This window comes from Lacerta agilis, chromosome 1 (assembly GCF_009819535.1).
Source record: "Lacerta agilis isolate rLacAgi1 chromosome 1, rLacAgi1.pri, whole genome shotgun sequence".
NCBI lineage: Eukaryota > Metazoa > Chordata > Lepidosauria > Squamata > Lacertidae > Lacerta > Lacerta agilis.
Window position 1 is genome coordinate 21,355,780 of NC_046312.1, and position 22,321 is coordinate 21,378,100.

Genomic DNA, 22,321 nt, shown 5'->3' on the forward strand with positions numbered 1-22,321 from the left:
GACCCACCACCGCCTCTTCGTTATCTGCAACTGAAATAAATAAGTGACCTGGTATAGTTTGGACAGCAGCATTGTACCTGAAATACCCTTTTCAGCCATGAACTCAGTGGTTTTTGGGAGCACACCACTGTTTCATGTGTTTGAGGACTTGCAGCCAGCTCCTGGGCAAGTGTACCTAGCTGCCCCTCACCCTGCATGGGCCTGTCAGAATTCCAAATGCTCAGGATCTCACCCTGAGCTATAAACACCAAGTGCCCTACCACCCTCTGCACATTCAGAAACAAACAAAGGGAGACAATGAAAGACAGAGAGAAAACCTCCCAATGTTGAACCACACACAGCTGCTTTGAATTCCCCACCCACAAATGCCCAGGTCAGCACAGCTGCTGGCAAACAACAAATGGTTTAGTTGGCCTGGTCCCCTGTACCTTGTCACCAAGCAGCAATCGGACAATGTATACAACACAGTTATTCTGTGTCATAGCTGTCAACCTTTTCCCCTTTTTGTGGGAAATTCCCTTATTATAGCATTGGGAAACAGCAGGGAGGGTTGACAGCTATGCTCTGTGTGGACACAAGTTAGTGGAGAACTATTAGGAGCTGGCAAGAAAGTTGTGCAGCTTCCCTTCTTTTTAATGGGGCTGGCACAGTAAAATATGTTCCTTATAAAAAATAATAAGTTATTCTGAGTTGTCACTGACACAGAACTGGTTTTTATACCTACAAATGCTTAGGGTGATCTTACTTTTGAATCTACTATCTATGTATTCAATTGTTTTTAACAATACAATCTCTGCCCCCAGTTGTGTGCAGCCTGTACAGACTCCTATATTGTTCCTGAGATTTAAACAAGGGGTCTCTCTTCCATTTCTTTTCAGTTTGTGACTTAAGGAGCTGCACATTGCCAGCCTCTTCTTCTCTAAGTCACTCTATGTTTGACCTTACAAGTCCACCACACCGATTTATGCAGGTAATAAATTCTTTTCATAACTCAAAGGCTGCACCCACCAAGAAGCACGCTTTATTCTCCTACATTGTTAGCCTTTTTCTTTGGATGCTTCCAATGGCTGACTCAATTATGTTAGAAATTATCTCATCCTTTTTCAGAGTCCTGCTTCGCTGGATTCAAATGCATTTTGTTTGTGAAAATTTGTGGCTGTGTTAGCAGAAGTATGGAAAGTGATTGGCAAAGCACTTTGCATCTAATTTCAGTGCATAACTGGACACTATTGCCCTTCGAGGTCATTGTAATGTGAAAAAGGATAATAATAATAATAATAATAATTTATTATTTATACCCCGCCCATCTGGCCGGGTCTCCCCAGCCACTCTGGGCGGCCTCCAACAAATATCAAAATACAATACAGAGTCACATTTATAGTCATAATACTCACAGTAGTGTGCACCAGGAACAATTCCAGAATGCCTAAAATGGGAGTATATATGGGCCACACCACTTGCTGGGTAGCAGGTAGTAGTTAAAATATGATTTGAGGGGGAAATCAGGAGTGAGTTTAGGACTGTCCAGTGTTCACTGTCTTATATGCATTTGCAAGTCCCACTGGAATTTTTCTTGTTAGGCCAATCCATAACTACTTTTCTGATGCATGAAATTAGTGATGGAGCTAGTGATGTTCTCCTCAAACTTCAATGGGTTTCACATGCCCTTTCAAGAGGTCTCACAAACTGTTGTCAATGCATTTGGAGAATCATAGAATTGAAAAATTGAAAAGGAACCCCAAGGGTCATCCAGACCAACCCCCTGCAATGCATGAGGATAAAGCAACTTTGGCTTGAACTCTGACTAAACAGCACCTACAGTGTGGCTCAGCTTCCAAGTTACACCTTCCAAGTTATGGCAGCAACATGATATGAAATTGGATAAATATGCATGATACCATTGTATGCTACATTCCTATTGTAGGGTTTTGCTACTTCAGTCCCATTTACTTCAATGGGATTTAAGAAGCACCAGTGTGGGCTAGATTGTGGCCAGTTTTTCTTGCTTTGCAATAGCATTTCAGGTTGGAGGGAAGAGCCATTGTCTTCCATAGTAGCTCCTTTTCTTCATTAGATATTGACAAGCTGTGTGAGTTTGAATAGGTGGTCTTGTATCCCTGGTTGTTGTTGTTTTCTCATTGACTGATCAGGTACATTGTTGTTTTTTTGACAGAGATACGATTCAGTCTCCAGTGTTCCAAGCAGCACTTCATCCAGGAAGGACTCGCATGGTAGTAACAGGAGTCTAGGTAATAAACACTGTTGGTTCATCTTCGTTCAAATGTGAAAGTAAATCTGAGGCTTAGACATGACATCAAGAATATGGACATTTTGTTACTGCAAATACAAGTCATGTGCTGCTTATGGAAGTAATTCCCGAAGGCACACCTGTGTCAGAAGATCTGTAAAAATGCAAGCTCAGAGCTAATCATCCAGTTACTTCTTTTGGGGGAGAATCTTGTGAGCCCCAGAACATGGAGTTTTTCCATGCACAAGTGTGTCAAAGACATGAGCCGTTGTAGCTTATATATTATGTTTTTACAGATCTTTCAGGAACGACTAAGGTTGTGGCTTTCTGACTGAAACTTGAAGATTTGTTCTGCTTCAGCCTTGTTATTCCTACTGATTTTAGTACTGTAACACAGCCACAATGACTTCAGTGCTCCAGAACATAAGGCCTTGCACTTCCAAAGAAGGATGCAGCACAGCCAGTGTGTGGGAAAGTCTTTTGCAGAAAGCCATTTGCAATCTGTTTAAGAACAAAGCTCTGAAGGACAATATCGTCTCATCAGAATAACACCTGTGTCAGTATTGCCCAGCCAGGAAATGGAGAAAAACACTGCCAGCGAGCTCATGGCAAGCCATTAAGCAATGGCTGGCTGTATCGTGAGCCACACTGCAGGCACAGTTTAGTCAGAGCACAAGCCCAAGTTGCTTTATTCCCATGAATATAAGTTCCAGTTCAAATATGTAGAAATAGAATGTCTGCTTGCTGTATTTAATCGGTACACGGGGGAGGGATAGGACGAAAGCTTACATATTTGAATCCTTCTCCATGTACAGTGGTACCTCGCAAGACGAATGCCTCGCACAACGAAAAACTCGCTAGACGAAAGGGTTTTGCGATTTTTTAGGTGACTCGCAAGACGAATTTTTCTATGGTCGTGCTTCGCAAGACGAAAATTTCAATGCATTCCTATGGGAAATTGTGCTTTGCAAGACGAAATTTTCGCAATACGAAACGACTCGCTGAATGAATTAATTTCGTCTTGCGAGGCACCACTGTAATTGGAAAGCTAGCATGTCCGAGTGGAGGGATTTTGACAGGACACTGCGCACAGATGGAGCCTTTTCATGGAAGCACTCAAATATGGAGGTCCCTACATGCAGCCTGAATTGGTACAAACCAGAATGGACTGTACCATGTGCTTTTTCTGAATGTTTGATTCTGGTCAATGTAGAGTCTGTTCCTAGAGATGTTCATTTAGGTGGAAGCCCACAGTAAAGACAATGGCTGTAAGCTGAGTAGTTCAGGATCTGTTGTATGCAGGGAGCTGGGTACTGGGGAAATATGAGATGACTGATTGGAATACAACATGGTTAAGAAAATACAACAGATTTTCAGGATGTAGTAGGTCAGGTCATTGTTGCCAACATGATAAATCAGTTAGGCAAGCAGTCATTTTGGAATCAAGTTGAAGTGCTATCCCATCTAATTAGAAAAGGATAAGTGCAGTTGCCTTGGCTTTTGTTTTATTATAGCCATGTTATTCTGTTTGGACAGCCAACCGGTGCAGATATCCAGCTCAGGAATACATGTCCTGAGATTGCCCTTGCTGTGTGATCAAAACATGGCTTCCAACTTGTGTCTTACTAGGGCGAAGAAGAATTGCTCACACTTAAATGAAATTAGTTTTATGTGGTGTGTGACAGACAGGAAGATAACTACCCCATAAATGAAGGAGAAACATGATAACTCCTTCAGGGTCAGAATGTACAACAGTACCAAGTTGCAGCTGCTATTTTCAGGCAAAGCTTCTGTGCCTTTTGTTAAAACTTTTCTGGGAGTGGATATGCAACAGTGAAAAGGTTCACCTGTTTTGTCCTATTAGTGTAGATGTTAAGCGCTACAGAGCTCTCCAAGAAGAAACAGTTGCAACCTTATATAATTAGTTAATATAATTTCAAGAAGCCTCCGATAATGCATTTTTACTTGGGATTAATTTACAAATAGTTGATACAGCAGTAGAAACATTTGCAGCACTTCAGTGCACAACTGCTATATTTCCCCGTGGGTCATACTTCCATGAATCCTGACGATAACAGGAGCATGATGAATTATAAATGGAAATAAATAGTGAGGGCTCTTTTACAACAATAACATCGCTGATAATCCTGGTTCACCAATTTGAACATTGCTTTGGAGTCTTTGAGAACAAGTCCTAAATGAGTTCTTGGCTTTATCCACAGATACCATTACGTTATCAGGTGATGAGCGAGAATTTGGCAGGCTCAATGTGAAGGTGTGCTACGTTCCTCACGTTGAACAGATCTGGATCACAATCTTGAAAGTAAGTGAGCCTAGCAAGACCTCGAGAACTGAGCTCACAGTTAGCCTTACACTGGTGATGTTGGGCAGGAGTTTAGCTTGTGCACCTCCATCCTACTTCTCTAAAGCACACACAGATCCGTTGGCCCGACTCTTCTTTCATATTTCCTTCACCAATCCCTTGCAATAATAATAATTTTAAAAACTGGACATTTTTGCCATCGCTTTGGCGAAACTTTGCCTGGCTCCTTAAAGCACATGTCATATGCTGGCTCTGTCCTACTCCTCTGGGGAGGAACTGATATGCCTAAGGGGAGATGCTTACAGATTAAATAAATAAATGCACACAATGTCTCTGGCTATATACCCTGCTCTCAATTACACAGTAACCAGATCTCCCCCAAGAGTGGCGCATTTGATTCCAGTGAAGTCTTCAGCCTTATGGAAGTGCGGCGGGGGTGGTGGTGGTAGTGGGAATCAACGTCATTGGAAAAGGCAGCTAAGATAGATAACCACTTTCTATGAAGTAAAAGTATTCACAGTGTGCCCTAGGTATATAGAATACTGCCAGTATCTCACTCTGCTCTATTTTTTCCTGAAATTTTATTTTCATGCTACATATAACAGTATATATATATAGCATCCTACTAAGTTTCTTTTTATGTTAAAAAGCAGCAACCCAAAATGGTTCCTTAGGTTGCAATCTGATAAAAGCTGGGAGAAATACCAATAGGTTTGTGTAGGCAGTATTAATCTTAGGCAGGTTAGAGTCTGCACACACACCTTATATTTAAAGCCCATCCCCCCCTAAAAAAAGATTTCTGAAACTGTAATTAACCCCTCACAGAGCTACAATTCCCCGCATCCTCAATAAACTACAGTTCCACGATTCTTGAGTTGGGACTATGTACTCTAAAGGCATAGTGCAGGGGACAGCAAACTTTTTCAGGAGGGGGCCAGTCCACTGTCCCTCAGACCTTGGGGGGGCGGACCCACCCTCTCCCTAAAGCACACACCCCTCCCGAAAGCAGCCCCCTCCCCAAAGGACCCCTCCTCCCGAAAGGACCCCCCCACTGCTGCCACTCATGCCACAGCTGCCGAAACCGCCTCATCTTCAGCAGCAACGGCGTCGTCCTCTGCCTTGGCCAAGGGTCTGCAAAGCGCATGCCACTGGCCTGGGCGGTGGAGGCAGCCTTCCCGCCACCGCTTCCTCCCCCTCGGCTCTTGGCCATACGCGGCCGCCTCAGCGGGAAGGAAGGGGCGTCACCCAGAGGCGTCCGCAGCTTCGGAATGGCTGCAGAAGCTTTCTGCGGCCAATCCAAAGCCGCGCCAGAGTCACTGCCCTCCCAGAGGTGTCCACGGCTTTAGATTGGCTGCAGGAACTTCCTGCGGCCAATCCAAAGCTGCGGCAGCATCGCGGAAGTCAGTCCCCGAACGGCAAGGCCTCCGCGCCACGTCAGTTTAGTGCAGGGACTGACCAAGTGGGCGGCAGGGCCCACAAGGTTTGCGGGCTGGATTAATGAGCCTGATGGGCCGCATCCGGCCCCCAGGCCTTAGTTGCCGACCCCTGGCATAGTGTGTATACTGCCTTAGTGAAGGGTGGGAGAAACATAAGAAATGGAATTACCTTATACTGAGTCAATCATTGGTCCTACTAGCTCACAAATGTCTACTATGACTAGCACTTGCTCTGTGGCATCCTTGTAACAGGAGACGTGAGGGTCTGAACCTGGGTGCGTGTGTATACAAAGCTTTGTCTCAAAGACACCATGTGTGTTATTTGGAGAGGAAATGTTGTTTGGAGGGAGGGGATTGGTTTAAGCTAACAAATACAGTGGTGCCTCTAGTTACGAACTTAATTCGTTCCGGAGGTCCGTTCTTAACCTGAAACTATTCTTAACAGAGGCGTGCTTTCACTAATGGGGCCTCTTGCTGCCGCTGCACCGCTGGCACATGATTTCCGTTCTCATCCTGGGGCAAAGTTCTCAACTCGAGGTAACTCTTCCAGGTTAGCGGAGTTTGTAACCTGAAGCGTTTGTAACCTGAGGTGTTTGTAATTCGAGGTACCACTGTATTCTGTGGTGGTTTTTATGTTGTGGCAATCTGTTAATCTAATGTTGACCAGCTCGGTGTGGGGGTGAGGCTTGCATGCTAAACAAGCATCTTGGAGGGAGACCCATTGTGAAATGGTTTCTCTGCCCCCCAGCTAGTGCTCTCTAAATCTGCAAAAGTTTGCCTGAGATTCTATGAGGTTGGAGAACCACATTCTTCTAGGGAGAGGGTTGAAAATAGCAGTACTTGCAAATAAGGCAGGAACGTTAAAGCAAGCAAATAAAACAGACAAGCAGTTTGGTTGCCGGTAGGATAAAAGCCGTTTTCAATTTTCAAAATTGCAGTGCAAAGATCTGAGCTGGTCATCTAGCCTTGGAGAAAACCCCCACATTTCCATCAAAGGAACTATTACACTGCCCAAGCCAGTGCAATTCAGATGCTCACCAAGGGAAGCTTCCAGTGTAAGTGACACTTTAAAAAAAATCTTGATCGCCCCCCTCCGCCCAATGTGAATCACTGATTTTAAGAACTGCTAGAGATCCCCCACTGAATCTTACATGCCGATAGCCCTAGTCAATCAAGATGAAAGAATCCTGTCTGCTGGTCTTGTGCAGAGGCTAAATTGTTTTATCACTTAATTATATCCATAGAGACTAAGCCAGCTTTATGCCAGGGTGTCATGTAGGGAACTCTATTCAGTGGCTACTAAACCTTGTAAATTTTTCCAAGCACTTGGGGACCCCTGTTGTTCTCTCCTCTCTCTGGGCATTCTCAGGGCTTTCGATAGTTTTGAGTGACTTTTCATGCTCTCTCTGTGTTAGAAAAGCAGCAAATTGGAGAAGGGATTTTGATCCTGGTAACATGGCTCTATTCTAGTTCAAAAGCGGTAATTAGAGTCGATACCTTTAATTCCTCACCAGTTGCTCTGGATAGGATGGGTGGTGCCCCTTATTGCCTCCCTTGTTCACAGTGGCAGATAGTCTGGACCAAGCCTGACATTAAAAGGCACACATAGCCTCTTCAATGATGAGACCTAGAGAGAGGTCTGCAGGAGCAGGAGTTAGAATCTTTTAAGAGCGTAGCAGGACTAGAAGTCAATTATACTGATTTGATATCCATGTGCTTCAATTTAACATGGGAAAATGAATGTTTGCTGGTGCATAGGGCTGAGCTTACCTTAAAGGAGGCTACTTTTAAATATGTATGAGTGTTGGTGACTCTAAAGACATTGCACAACTTAAGAGGCAAAATAATGGCCCATTGCTGAACCATTCCACCAGTGTAACGACTTTGCTGTCCATTCAGTGCAGTAGAACGGTCTGTGTGCCTCATTGCTTATGGCATTTGTCATCATGTGGATCACTTGGGCAGCAATGTGATTTTGGGAGGATTACAAACTCTTACTGGTAGTGTCTCTATGCCTTTAACAGCTGCATAAAAAAAATCAAACCTCCTTCCATCTCTGAATCCCTATGGCAGAGTAAGTTTTGCCTACTGATTTCTGCCTGTTATGCAGCTGTTAAAGGAACAGAAGCCCTGCCAGGAAAAAAATTGGCAACCCTATGTTTTTCCAGAGTTCTGTATTTCTAGGGCCCTTCCCCTTGTGCATTAAAGCATACCATGCAGCATGTTGCTGTGATCTTTTTGTTTTGCTTGAACTTAAGCCAGGGACAAGTGTCAACACCTGCCACTTCAATTACATCTATCTGTCACAGTCTGAATCTGGGGGAAGTTACACAGTTGTGTGCACTTAGGTTTTTGTTTTGGGCTTCATTTTCAGAGGCTTCCTGTGAAGTCTTGAGACCTTCTCAGAACTGTTAATAGCTGCTTGATCAGTCCTGGCACGAGCCTTATGTCCATACGCTTTTTCCCTTTAGTTCTCCACGTGTAAAGAATGACATTCCAAAAAGCATCAGGCTTTGTTCTCTGGGGAACTGTACACCCCATGAGTTCATCACAGCAGATGTAGCATTATCCATTATCCAGGCAGTTCTATAGGACCAGCCCAAGCTTTAAGATTGACATCTGAACTCCTGCTTCCTATCACATGTTACATGAGATTATGCAACACCAGTGGGTGCAAGAAACAGGCCTTTTTGATGGTGTTACCATAACAGTAGAATGCCCCTCCAGTGGAGATCTGACAGGTTCCCTCTTTTTTGTTCTGTTCATAAGAATCTTTATTAATTTCAGCAACCTGCTGCTTTTATGGATGCTTATGGATCGCTTCTCCTTAATTCACATGCCTTTGGTCCTGCTGGTTTTAGGAGGGTGCTTCCGCACTGCTTTTGGATGACTGCTAATGTACGAATAGCACATTTCGAGATGAGAATCTAGGTGTTACAATCAACTGGAAAGCTCCTATTGTTTATTTTTAAACTGCTATCGGCTTTAACAAAAGCTGCTGGTGTGTTTGCTGTTAGGATTAGGTTCACCGTTTTGATTGCTCCATTATGTAATTATTATCCTTTCCTTGTAGGACATTGAATTCATGGAAACATTTGTGTTTGCCATCAGACTGCAACTTCTGCAGACTGCGAGGCTTGTCTTCAAAGTACAAGCTCAGATTCCTAGGAAGAAAACTATCGGGGAATGTGTTTTGCCGCTGCGAGAGCTCAGCTCGCAAGAAACAGACAACTGGTTGGTGGTAGCACCTCCTTCCAAAGCTTCAGTAAGTTACTGTGTTCTAAGGAGCCTTGGAAGTCATCTGGAATGAACATTGCTTAGGGCACATCTGAGTACTGAATAGGATTCTGAAACTGATCCTTTATCATCATTATATAAGCAACTGCATTAATCCTGAAAATACAACAAACAAATAGCTGTTTACTTCTTGTGCCTTCCACTAAGTTATTCATTGATAACTATCAAGATGATAACCTGAATGATGAACCCCCTGGCTATGTTAATTGCGCTTTAATAATAGGTTCTGCATTCTAAGGTTGGATCACAGAAAAAGACTCGGCTCTTCCTTGATGCAAGATGGGTATTTCTAGATAACTTGGGAATGTAAGAGGACTAAGGGCTTGTCCACACATCTGCTTGTCCTGTGTTAATAATTAATTAATTAATTAATTAATTATTACTTATACCCCGCCCATCTGGCTGGGCCTCCCCAGCCACTCTGGGCGGCTCTCAACAGAATATTAAAAACACGATAAAAATCAAACATTAAAAACTTCCCTAAACAGGGCTGCCTTCAGATGTTTTCTAAAAGTCAGGTAGTTGTTTAATTCCTTGACATCTGATGGGAGGGTATTCCACAGGGTGGGTGCCACTACCGAGAAGGCCCTCTGCCTGGTTCCCTGTAACCTCACTTCTAACCATGAGCCCAGGCAGTTTTGCCTTTGCCCTGCTGCTTTCCTCCAGGAAAAAAAAACACTCTTTAGCACTAACTCAGAACAAACATAAATCTGGAGAAAACAGTTGATGTTTGCTCTGATTCAGCAGTAAACAGTGGGATTTCTCCAGGGGAAAGCAGTTGGGGAAGCGTGGATGAACACTAAATTATTGGTTCCCTATAGTATACAGCTGTTGCATCTCATGCAATACACCTAAGCACAATTCAGTAAAATTAATTAATATTCTGTTCGGAAAAATCTATGAACATCATAGAATATCACGACCTTGAAATACAACTGCTTTTTGGCTGATGGGTAATAATCAGGTGTTCTGAAAACATTTAATTCTTCATGAAATAATTATTTTTAAATGGATTTTGGTTCTTAGAAGTTCTGTCCTGGTAATCAGCTCTTCCTTTCCTCCTTGAGATTGTGTGCTCTGGAGCAAAACTTGATTTAGGGAGAAAACCTCCATAATCTGTAGTCAACAACAGCTGGGTTGCTAAGAGTTCTGAGTAAAACATTGTGAAGCTTTGGCTAATTTATGGCATATGCTGAATCTGAAACTGTTACAGCTGCGATTGACAGAGGCAATAAACTTTTCTTTTTTAACTGTACTTGGGCATGCTTACAACACAGGAAAAAATAGGGATTAGATAGATGTATTCAACCTACCACGTGGTGGGTGGATTTTAATTATGGAGCCTTGCTACTGTAGAGTTTTACACAAAGGACTCATATTGTGGCCTCACGTATTAAGCTTTGGTGGGACAGGTTCCAAAGAACCATGAAATTAATTTTGTGAGTCCAGTGGGATTGCTTTTCTTCTAACAATAGCCAGCAGGAATGGAGGTGGGAATCCTGCTGTCTAAAGAAAATAGATTCCACAGAGCTGGTGCAAGCTTCTTTCCATGAGCCTGTGTGGCTATTTGGATTCTAGCTTAGAAATTCTAACACATTTGGGCAGGGTTGCAACATTACAACCCAGAATGTGCATGAGCCTACCAGTCCAACACTCCCGAGTAAGCTGGCATTCCTCGTGTGTGTCAAAACAGAAAGTAATTAATAACACCTGATCTCTTCACTTAACACCTTTATAATAAAGACCTTCTGTTTCAGAGCTGTACAACTTGGCTCAGAGTTAAATGGAATATGTCTTTGCATTCTTATTCTCCGTCCAGGTGTCCCCTGCAGAAATGAAAATAGGCACCTGTTTTCAAGCAGTAAACAGTCGGATCCAGTTGCAAATTTTTGAAGCCCAGAACCTCCCAAGCTCTACCACACCACTGTCTTCAAGTATGTATTGCAATGATTTTGTATGTCCTTTTCTAGAATACTTTGTGGCAGCGTAGACAAGCAGTTTGATTGCCAATAGTATATAGATCAGTCATTGTCAGTATTTGACATAAATTCACCGGTGGAGTGCTAGTTAAATTTTACTTCCGTTATATGTATCTGTTCCAGTAGATTTTCTACTGTCTGTGTTTGGTATGCAAAGCAAGCAACATGTTTGTTTTGTTAATTCTGTAATATAAGAGTAGTATTTATATGGTGCTGGAGGAGACTCTTGAGAGTCCCATGGACTGCAAGAAGATCAAACCTATCCATTCTTAAAGAAATCAGCCCTGAGTGCTCACTGGAAGGACAGATCCTGAAGTTGAGGCTCCAGTACTTTGGCCACCTCATGAGAAGAGAAGACTCCCTAGAAAAGACCCTGATGTTGGGAAAGATGGAGGGCACAAGGAGAAGGGGACGACAGAGGATGAGATGGTTGGACAGTGTTCTCGAAGCGACTAGCATGAGTTTGGCCAAACTGTGAGAGGTAGTGAAGGATAGGCGTGCCTGGTGTGCTCTGGTCCATGGGGTCACGAAGAGTCGGACACGACTGAACGACTGAACAACAACAAATTTATACAGTACTCTGATCTGTATGGAGAGGTGCTCTGCCCTGTGTATGAAAACATGAGTAATAAGGGAAGCAACTATACTATTCTTGCAACCCCTCTCTTGCTCTTTTATTATAAATAATCTAATTCATAGGTTCTGCTACACTCCCTGGTGCAAGTGTGTTCAAATGCTAAAGGTTTAAATATGTGGCTGGCCCAAATTTTAGTTGCACCAATTCAGTTCCATGGGAGAAAACAGGCAGGCAGGACTGCTGAGGATAAGGGGAAGTCCCTCCTTTAGAAAACTGTGACTGTGAAGAAAAGTTTAGTCCCTATTCCAGTGATGATATGATATGATATGATATTATTATAATTATTTGTTTGTTTGTTTGTTTGTTTGTTTGCCTGCCTGCCTGCCATCTCTTACTGCCATTTTCTTCCATGCTAGATTATTTTGTAAAGGCTGCTATGCTTAGCACTGAAGGGCTGGTTGATAAGAAAAAGACCCGGCTACTGAAATCCACAAATGGTCGAGTGAAGTGGGGAGAAACTATGATTTTTCCAGTGAGCAACAATGAACATGGGATAAACTTTCTCATCAGACTATACAGCAGGAGCTCAGTGAGAAGAAAACACTTTCTGGGACAGGTTGGTTTATTTGCGCGCACACACACACACACACACACACACACACAATATTAAGCTGGAAATTAACATGAGTCTGGATTTTTAGAAGTCAGTTAGGTCACACCTCTGCTTTGGCACTATGCTTTTTAAAGATCAAAAAATGCCTTCTGTTTATCAAATCTTGTGAATTTCAGCTTCAAGCTTCTTCCTGTGGAGTGCTAGTTAGTTAGCTCAACTGGAGACTAGATCTGGGATCCTAAACTCAAAATCCAAATGGAATGGACTTTTGCTTTGAGTCCTGGGGGACCTGCTCCTTGCCTTGCAGGCCTTTTCCCACTTGGCCAGGAAGTGCAGGGCCCTGACTGACTACAGCTACAGAAGCTGAGGAGGCCAGAGACCATATTAACTGTCTCTTAGTGCAGACCCAAGTCATGGACCCACAGCCACCGCCTGCCATGGACCACCATTGGCAGGATTGGCAGCAACAGCTACATATATGTTCTATAAGCATAGAAGACATCTGAAGGCAGTCCAGTATAGGGAAGATTTTTAAAGTTTAATGATTTCTTATGTTTTTATATATGTTGGGCAACCCAGTCAGATGGGTGGGGTACAAACAAGTTGTTGTTGTTGTTGTTATTTATACCCCGCCCATCTTGTTTGTTAATTATTTTATTCTCTTGTTAATTATGCTGTTTTAAATATGCATTTTATCTCTGCCTTCCTTTAATGATGTTTTATTTTGAAACATTTAAAATAATTTTTTGTTAACTTTGCTAAATGTGCATTTGGCAGTTGACCTCCGTTGTAATGTTTTATTTTGAAATCTTTTAAGATAATATTTTAGTTTCCTGTTAATTGTGCTGCCTTGAATGTATACTTCATATTTGACTTTCTTCAGTAATGTTTTATGTGATGTTTTAATGTGTTGTAAATGGTTTTGAGATTTTTTTCCTTAAAAAGATAAAGCGATACAGAAATTAAAATAACAGCAGCAGCAGCTGCTGCAGGTTTCCCAACCAGTGGCTCTCAGAATCCACATGCATCATTTCCCCAGAAATAAACCCTCAAGATAGCTTTTTGTTCAGATTATACCCAATGCCTATGCACATACCCTATTACAGGGTGCCATGTTATGAAAGATTACTAAAGGCTGCCCCTGCCAAGGTCCTCCTCAGAGTGGCTGATGTGGAGAGGAATTTCATTTCACCATATTAGCACAATATGGACCTTTTATAGCAAAAGCCTAATCCGTCCCTGAAACCTCTACTACCGGTATATCCAGTGCAGGTAACACCTCTAATTCTGCATTAATTGTTCCTCACAATTAATGGATTTCCTCTAGCTAACATGAGGAATATGGGGAAGTGGCAATGAAGCCGTGGCCTTATTTGATCCATAAGTATGTGCCTTGACGTGTTTTTCTCCCCTGAGTCGGGGCCGTGGCCATGCAAGCTGCAGATTCTGTACATTCCACTGCTGTGCCCTTCCCCTTGTCCCTCTTGTGCGGCTCCTCAGGAGGGGACAAGGATGACTCCTGCTTTGGCATGTAGTAGCAGACACTGGTGACTCAACCCTTTTGTCCTACAAAAACAGCAGATTCTAGCCCTGAATGTGTAGAGTGTGGAAGGGGCATACCCCATGGCTGCCTGGGGACACCCCCCGCAGGACCTGATAAAGCCCCTGGACTGTACATTTCATACTAGTGGCCTGGCATAGGTGCCCAATTGATGTGAACAAGAGCAAAGAGCCTAACAGACTCCTAACATAGGCTTTCTGAAATGAAACAAGTCACACATTTACTAGTGGAGAGCCACTGATGTACAAGGAGCTGGTTATCTGTTTGCATTACTCTTATTGATGAGGAAATGTCAGCTCCCAATTCCTCCACCAGCTGAGTAGGGCAAAACTGTGTTTTTAAAGTTACTTTAAAGCCTCCCAGTGTAAGAGAAGCTGCTCCCTGTGAGTAGATAGGATTGTCCTTCACCAAACTGGCTAATAAAACGTGAACTGCGACTCTCTCAAGTGAAATATTGAAACTGACATTTAATCTTAACAGTCTTGCATGAGATGCATAAATCATGCACACTTTCAGGTACGGTAAAATCTCATTTTGCAATCTCCCCTACCTCTCGCCTCCTTCAACAACCCAGAAAGCACAATTGGCCAGCTTTAATAACATGTTCTTTTGCAGGCATGTGCTTCAGGGATGTTTCCAAAGCACAAGCGTCCCCCAACTTACACGAGGGTTATGTTCTGGGGCCCCGTGTGCATAAGTGAAATCGTGTAAAGTGGGGAGCACCCTTTAAGTCCTCTCTGCTGCTCTCTCTTCAACCCATACAAAAAAATACTGTATCCAAAAATATCCACACATAGAATTGAAGAGGCTGGAGGGCACGTGGCGGAAAGCGGAAACAGCTGATGCACATCAGCTCTTAGGCAGGGAAGCCGAAAGCCTCAACTTCCGCAGAGGGAGTGTCTAAGCAGAGCGAAGGTTAAAGCCCATAAAAGCTGGGCTGGAGGTTAGCTTTTTGTTTGTTCTCTACTCTTAAGAACATAAGAGCCTTCCCGGATCAAAGGCCTATTTAGTCCACCATCCTATTTGCCAGTGGCCATCTAGGTGCCTGTGATGATAACCCTATAAGCATGAAGGCAATAACACTCTCCCACTGTTGTTCTACAGCTATTGGGTCATGCTGCCTCAGACCTTGGAAGTAGCATGCAGCTATAATGACTAGTAGCTTTATATTCCATGAATTTGTCTAGGCTTCCTTTTTAAAGTCATTTTAAGTTGGGAAGCCACAATTGATGGTAGTGAATTTCTTCTGCAATGGAGCAATGTTATTTTAAAACAGCAACAGCAGCAACAGGCCCTTATAGTAATCCTTTGAACACCCCCCCCCACACACACACACAAAATACCATAGAAATATAAAATCAGATAGCATCCATGGAAACATACCAAGCCTTAAGAGATTGTCTGGCTACTGTGGTTGTTTGCATTTCAGTCTGTTTCTTTATTGTGACTTACCTTGTTTTAATGCAGGGGTCCCCAAACTAAGGCCCGGGGGGCCAGATGCGGCCCAATCGCCTTCTAAATCCGGCCCGTGTCCGGGAATCAGCATGTTTTTACATGAGTAGAATGTGTCCTTTTATTTAAAATGCATCTCTGGGTTATTTGTGGGGCATAGGAATTCGTTCATATTTTTTTACAAAATATAGTCCGGCCCCCCAAAAGGTCTGAGGGACAGTGGACCGGCCCCCTGCTGAAAAAGTTTGCTGACCCGTTTTAATGTATTGTTTTCTTATGTTGTGTATCTGCTGTTGTAAACCACCTTGGGGATTTGCATGGAAGTATTTTAAAAGATCAGATAAAATGGACAACTTACTACATCCCACAGCAATGATCCAGATTTTAAAAAACAAACAAAGATGTATAGACTGTTTCCAGCGTGTTTTAGCTTTTTATTTTCTCACACTCTGTATTTATGTACAGTTTTTTGTTGGTATGGTGACCAAGAAGATAAATGTCAAAGATGGCTTTTTGGTGTGACCTTTGTAATGACCCCTGTGATTTCTCTTCCTCTGCAGGTCTGGCTAAGCAGTGACAGCAACAGTCCTGAAGCTTCTGCTCAGTGGAGAGACACAATTGCCAATCCAGAGAAGGTTGTTGTTAAGTGGCATAACGTCAATCCAGCATGACGCTGGTGTGGACAGTACTTTTGGAATTCATTGGGACTTGAGCCAAGAGGCTTCTGCGCTTACTTAAAATAAACAGTCATCCACTAAGACAGAAGGAAAATAAATACCTGCATTGACTGGTGTGTAAGGTCACCTCTAGAGAGGAAAGCAAGAGAAGGAACTGTAGTGCTGGAAAAAAGACACCATGTGAAGAATCTTCACAATATCCATGGAATACAGAGGTCATCTTGTGAAGTTAAGGGCCCAACTACTGATCCTTTTGATAAGGATTAAAAGAACTTTCGTATATTTATGTTAATGTTAGATCTCTAAGTTAGAAGAAAAGCTAACTCAAAAATGACTCTGAAGGACTTTACTTCAGGAAGACATTTCCCTTTTCTACATTGAAAACCCTGCCTCAGTTACTGTTTTCTTTCTAAAACTGTTATAAGGGCACCGCTTAATAATCATTGCAGACATCTCTCAGCAGTCATCCCTTCGTGTTGAGCAAGAGATCTAAGACAGACAGCAGGGGGCAGATTAGTATTTTACTGTTCAGAATCTTGCAATAAACTTTTTAAAGTAATTTTGAAGAAGGCTTGCTTGTCATGAGCATTGGGCTTTAACGTGAGGGAGGACCGGGCATTTCAAGACAACTCTTGCTGCATGCAGAGAGGTTTTCAGTGCTTCAAAGTGCCAGGTCATAGTACTTGCTCCTATTTGGGGGCCTAAGACTTAACTCACTGTTGTGGGCCAAGAGATGGAGTAACAGCAAATGAAAGCCTTTGCTGCTATGAAGAATAAAAATATTCTAACCTACGAGGAAGATTGTGCATTTAATAAATGCTGCATTGTGGCGCTGCATTGTGAAATGGTGAAATGTTTACTGACAAAAATGCTCGTCAAATGTTCAACCCTTTAAAGTGCTACCATATGTAATTTTAGCAGGCAGATGTGAATAGTTAATTGTAATATGCATACAATAAGTTGAATATGAAGACACTATAGCTAGGATGGAGAACCTTTAGGTCTCTAGATGTTGCCCCAGCTGGCACGGCCAATGAATATTGGAGCTGTAGCTCACCAACATCTGGAAGGTAACAGGTCAACCATCCCTGATGTATGAACATGCTTAACTGGGTCAGTAGCTAAGGTTTCCAGTTGTAAATCCTGTACCATCTAACTTCTTAGAGCACTTTTAATCCTTGGCTGAGGCCCCAAAAATATTCTTCATAGGAAAAAGAGTGGGACGTGTGCTATCCCTTAACAATACTTGCTTCAGACATAATGTTGAAATTATAACTTTAGCCTGGTTGTAAGTCTAAATTATTGCAATGCGGATCAGAGACTGGTCACTATAGTTTTTTTATACTTAACACTGCCCCTCCCCATACCTGTATTTGTTATGAAAAGATTGCAGTGGTAAAAGACTGCAGAACTGCCGTGAACAGAGGATGCAGAGAGTGCATGTCTAGTTTGTCTCTAAGTTGATGGTTCCCATCTAGCTCGTATCAATCATGGCTAAACAGTTTATAATTTTATAAGTAATTAAGTAATTAAAGCTGATAATCTCAGTTCTTTGTCTGGTTTGAAAATTATATCTGGGACTTCTGGGACGATACACCTGAAAGGTCAGTGGTGAATGAACCACAAATGGTAGATTATTGTGGGTTTAAACAAACAGAACAGTGATAAAACAGAGGGATATTTTTAGTCAAAACAAAAGACTATTAACACAGCTGTTGCATTGCCTGTACTGGAAGGAAATGAGCTGTGATTAGATGATTGCATTGACAATCGTGTTTCTTCTAAGCTAGAAATAAACCAGGTGACAGACTGTCAAGGCACTTCAGAACTAGTATAGGAAAGGCTGTGGCTCAACATTAAGGTCTGGGCACATTCCGTTTGAGGGTCTGTGTTCCTTTGGAGAATTGAGACATGGCAGAGACTGTCATAGCTTTAGTAAATATGGTCTATTCACCTATTTACACCTTCAATCTACTTAAAGGGATTCCAGATCTTGCAGCATGGTCATTTCAAGAGGGGTTTGTCCCCCACAGCAGTGCAGCCAGACTTCAGCCATCCTGCCCAAGATGGATCCCAGTCTCTCTCTTCTTCTTCTTCGTCCCAACAACCCTTGCTCAAAACTCTTTTCCTGTCACCTCACACCCAGTTAACCTGGCAAGCTTCCAAACCCCCAGTCTCTGTTCACACCTCAGGGCAAGGGGGGAAGACAAATCTCTTACATTGCCAATAGCCCTCTTGTTTCTTAATGGCCCTAGCTTGTATGGTTGCTGGACAAAACTTCCCAGGAGCCTGAGGTGCCCCTAAATTTATTTGTCCTGGTGTGAATCCTCATACTGGTTGCTTCCTGGCTATATTTCTGCTTCTGGGTAGCTACAGGCTTCAGCAGGTGGCAAAGGACAAAAGCAAATACACTTTTTAAAGGCTCTCTTGTGGAAGCAGGTTGTGTATGGTTGTCGTTACTGTTTCTGATTCCTAATCTAATATCTGAAATTATTTAGGGAAGTTTTTAACAATTGAAGTTTTAACGTATTTTTAATCTTTGTTGGAAGCCAGCCAGATGGGCGGGGTACAAATAAATTATTATTATTATTATTATTATTATTATTATTATTATTATTATTATTCTGGATGCTGCAATATTTGAGCATCGGGCCATGTACACATTACTGACTAGAAACACAGTGAGGTGGTTTTCCCACACTGCACTTTAGGTTGCATTTGCCCCTTGCTGTACACATCGGAAGACTTGAGTGGATTTGTTTGTTTGTTTGTTTTTCTGCCCTTCCTCCCAAAGAAGCCTTGGAGTAGGGACCTAACAGACCTTCTGTTTGCAAAGCACTATGTGCATAAATGGTGCTGTATGAACAAATACTAGATTTGTATTTGCATCGAAAACTATTACAACGTACAATTATACTCATTTTGCTCACTGCAGTGGTTATTATATGGGCTATTCCTATTTCACAGACAGTGGCAGTGCTGGCCTTCAGGGTGTTTTTTTGTTTTTTAGCAAGCACTCCTGATGCCCTACCCATAATCCAACAGGTCCCATCCATGCTTTCTCTGCTGCAGTTGTGGTGGTAGCTACTGCCGTGGATCAGGCCCTTGGTCATGCCTGGTGCAAAACAGGAAACAGTGCTTTGAATGGGAGCTAAGTAGGAGTACAAGCTTGCTCCTGATTCTTGATCTCTTTGTCAGCATTTGATACCAACAGCCATGGTATCTTCCTAGTCTGGCTTGGGGGGTGGGAATTGGGGGCCCTGTATTACTGTGGTTCCAATCCTTCAGGACCGAGTCCAGAAAGCAGCATTGGAAGAGTAGCATTGGCCCCCTAGCATGTCTGGAATTCTACTCAATATTGATCCAGAGTAGATTCCAATGTATAGTTAGCAGAGTAACAACTTAAACACGCTGTAGGATTCCCAAAAATAGATCAGAGGCAATTAATATTTCATCCAGCAGAGCTTTACTGCTACTGAAGGCAAATGAGCATAATGGTCACAAATCCAATACATTCAGGATTGGCACTGTCAGTAAGAAATCCAGTTGCCACAGACTTAAGTTAAAAGTACAATAACTTATAAGTCTAAACCTTAACACTAAGCATACTATGTACAGAACAACACACCAGAAGGAAAAGAGATAGAAAGAGAAAAGTGAAACCCAGGCTCCTTCTGGCCTTACTTTTACAGTGGTACCCCGCTAGACGAATGCCTCGCTAGACGAAAAACTCGCTAGACGAAAGGTATTCGCTAGCGGAAGGCTGCCTCGCAAGACGAATTTTTCTATGGGCTTGCCTCGCAAGACGAAAAAATTGCCGATCCCCCCCATCAAACTGCTCTTCCCCCGTTGGTGCTTCGCAAGACGAAATTTTCGCTATACGACAGCACTCGCAGAACGAATTAATTTCGTCTTGCGGGGCACCACTGTATAGTCAGCATGACCCTGATAACAGAACCAGTTTAAGCCAGCTTTACTCAGCTTCTCTGAAGGAATAACCAGTGCTTTTTTTCTGGGGGGATGCAGGGGTATGCATACCCCTAAACATTTTGTGAATCTAACTTTGGCCTCATTGAGGGGCAGTATTTCAATATGAGTAGGAAAATGAGAGTACCCCTAAACATTTTTTTGAGGGGGAAAAAGCACTGGGTATAACCCAAACCTTCTGCTTGTTTCTTTCACACAGAGAAGCTTCCAGAACCCTCTTGAATTTATTAGAATAGGAAAGATCTCGAAACATCAGATCAATACTTTCTGCACTAAGAAATGCAAACTGACAGTAGCAATGCTGGACTAGATGAAGAGGTTCCTCTCTGCTCTTCGGATGGCTGATTTGTAAAATTCCTTAAATTATAAGAGAAAAATGTCATAGAGTCACCAGATCACAGCTGTTTACCCTGCTTCCCCAATTCGCAGGAATGCAAATTCTGGGGTTAAGAAATTGCATGTGTGTGCTTGACTCACTTGTGATTATCCTTTTACTGAATGAAGCTAAACTAAGCTGAGGCAAGGAAAAACCTTTTCCTCCTCCAAGCTTCCACCAGGTGCCAGCTTGAGGCTTTCTGAGTGATCCGGAATCACAGCTAGTTATGCAACAGGCAGGGCCAGGTGCCAGTACTTTGTTTAAGAAGGGAGTGAAAGGAGCTGACCAACGAGCTGGTGATGCCAATAGTGACGTCATGTACACACCTCGTGAATAATCCCGGATCCACACACAGATGTACTGCACACCTAAAGCCTCTTTATAAACTTAGCTATCTATAACAAACTAGCATGGACCTCTGTTGCATTTGGATACTATTATGAAGTCATTCAGAACAATTGTGTTCTACAGCCGTGCAAGGACTCTGCCACTTCATAATGGTGGAAGATTGCATAACTAAATTACAGCCCCATGTAAAAAAAAAAAACCTCCCTGCTCAAATATTGTGTGGTCTGTTGTTTATCTTTTGCCTCTGAACCTTTTCCTTCACAAATAGTTTGACAGAAATGTTAGGGGCAGTCGGTAAATGGGAGTTCACACAAATCGCAAACCAAGCACCTCAGCTTTTATAACCTTTCAAACACGGCTATTTTAAACAAAACAAAAAAAACATTAATAAGAGGCAGTGGCAGACAAACTGGCACTTCTCAACTAGGAAAGGGACACAGCTTCTAACTTCAAAGAATGGATAATATCTTACAACACATACCCTCCAACTCCAGTTTTCCTCAACTCTCCCATACACCATGGGGAGTGAGAGGTAAACAACAACAACAACACCCTACCATGAACTGTACTGATGAAGCCCATGGCTAGATAGGAAGTTTCCTGTTCGTGTCACAGTCAACAGTCAATGCTATAGACTGGAGTCAGAATGAGGTCTCTTGGCAGCTGGGGCGAACAACATGAAAAGTGCCCCTAAGTAAACTCCATATTTTATTAAATAAAATAACAACAACAATTCACAAAATCATAGAATTATGGAGTTGGAAGGAATCCTGAGGGTCATTTAATCCAACTTCCCACAATGCAGGAAACTCAACTCATCCATGACAGATGGCCATCCAACCTCTGTGAAATGTACTCAGAGTAAAGTGTGGATTTCATGCTCTTTATTCAGTTCATTGTAGCAAGGAATGCAGTTTCCCCAAAACGTCTGCTTTATATACACTATTTACACAATGGGCCCCACGTGATTGGCTAATTCCGGGATACTCCTCTATGCCAATCAGGTTGCAGATTCACTTCCACCTGGAGCTGGATTGGGTGGCTCCTGCGGACCAATCAGACTGCTGTATTCTGGATCCTATTTTTCTAGGACCAATCAGACTGCTGCATTCTGAATCCTATTGTTCTAGGACCAATCAGACTGCTGCATTTTGGATCCTATTCAACTCAGTACATAACACCCTGCTTAAAAACCTCCAAGGAAAGAGAGCCCACCACCTTCCAAGGGAGACCGTTCCACTTGTTCCAAGTGCTATTTATCATTTTATTACAAGTATATTTCCAAGTTTGGAGAAGACTCCGTGGATTTCAGGAGGTCTCAGCTTGTTGCTGACTCTGGGAGAACTGATAACACTTGGGTGTTTAAATCTTTGGGTATCTGAGGACATTTCTGCAGGATATAAATCACACTTGTATTTTAGCACCAAATAATAATCTTACCTAAATG

The 22,321-nt window shown here is 42.6% G+C and overlaps 1 protein-coding gene across 2 annotated transcripts in view; it reads left to right on the top strand.

Moving 5' to 3' along the window:
- TC2N (tandem C2 domains, nuclear) overlaps positions 1–17,710 on the top strand; it is a 34,847-nt gene extending 17,137 nt beyond the window's left edge. For both annotated transcript variants that reach the window (XM_033141041.1, XM_033141052.1), the window contains exons 5-12: positions 879–970; positions 2,174–2,249; positions 4,471–4,571; positions 6,946–7,062; positions 9,081–9,272; positions 11,124–11,238; positions 12,277–12,476; positions 16,047–17,710. In XM_033141041.1, coding sequence (XP_032996932.1) covers positions 879–970; positions 2,174–2,249; positions 4,471–4,571; positions 6,946–7,062; positions 9,081–9,272; positions 11,124–11,238; positions 12,277–12,476; positions 16,047–16,157 — 1,004 coding nt within the window. In that variant the 3' untranslated portion in view covers positions 16,158–17,710. The remainder of the gene's footprint in view (positions 1–878; positions 971–2,173; positions 2,250–4,470; positions 4,572–6,945; positions 7,063–9,080; positions 9,273–11,123; positions 11,239–12,276; positions 12,477–16,046) is intronic.
- Positions 17,711–22,321: the final 4,611 nt, after the last annotated feature.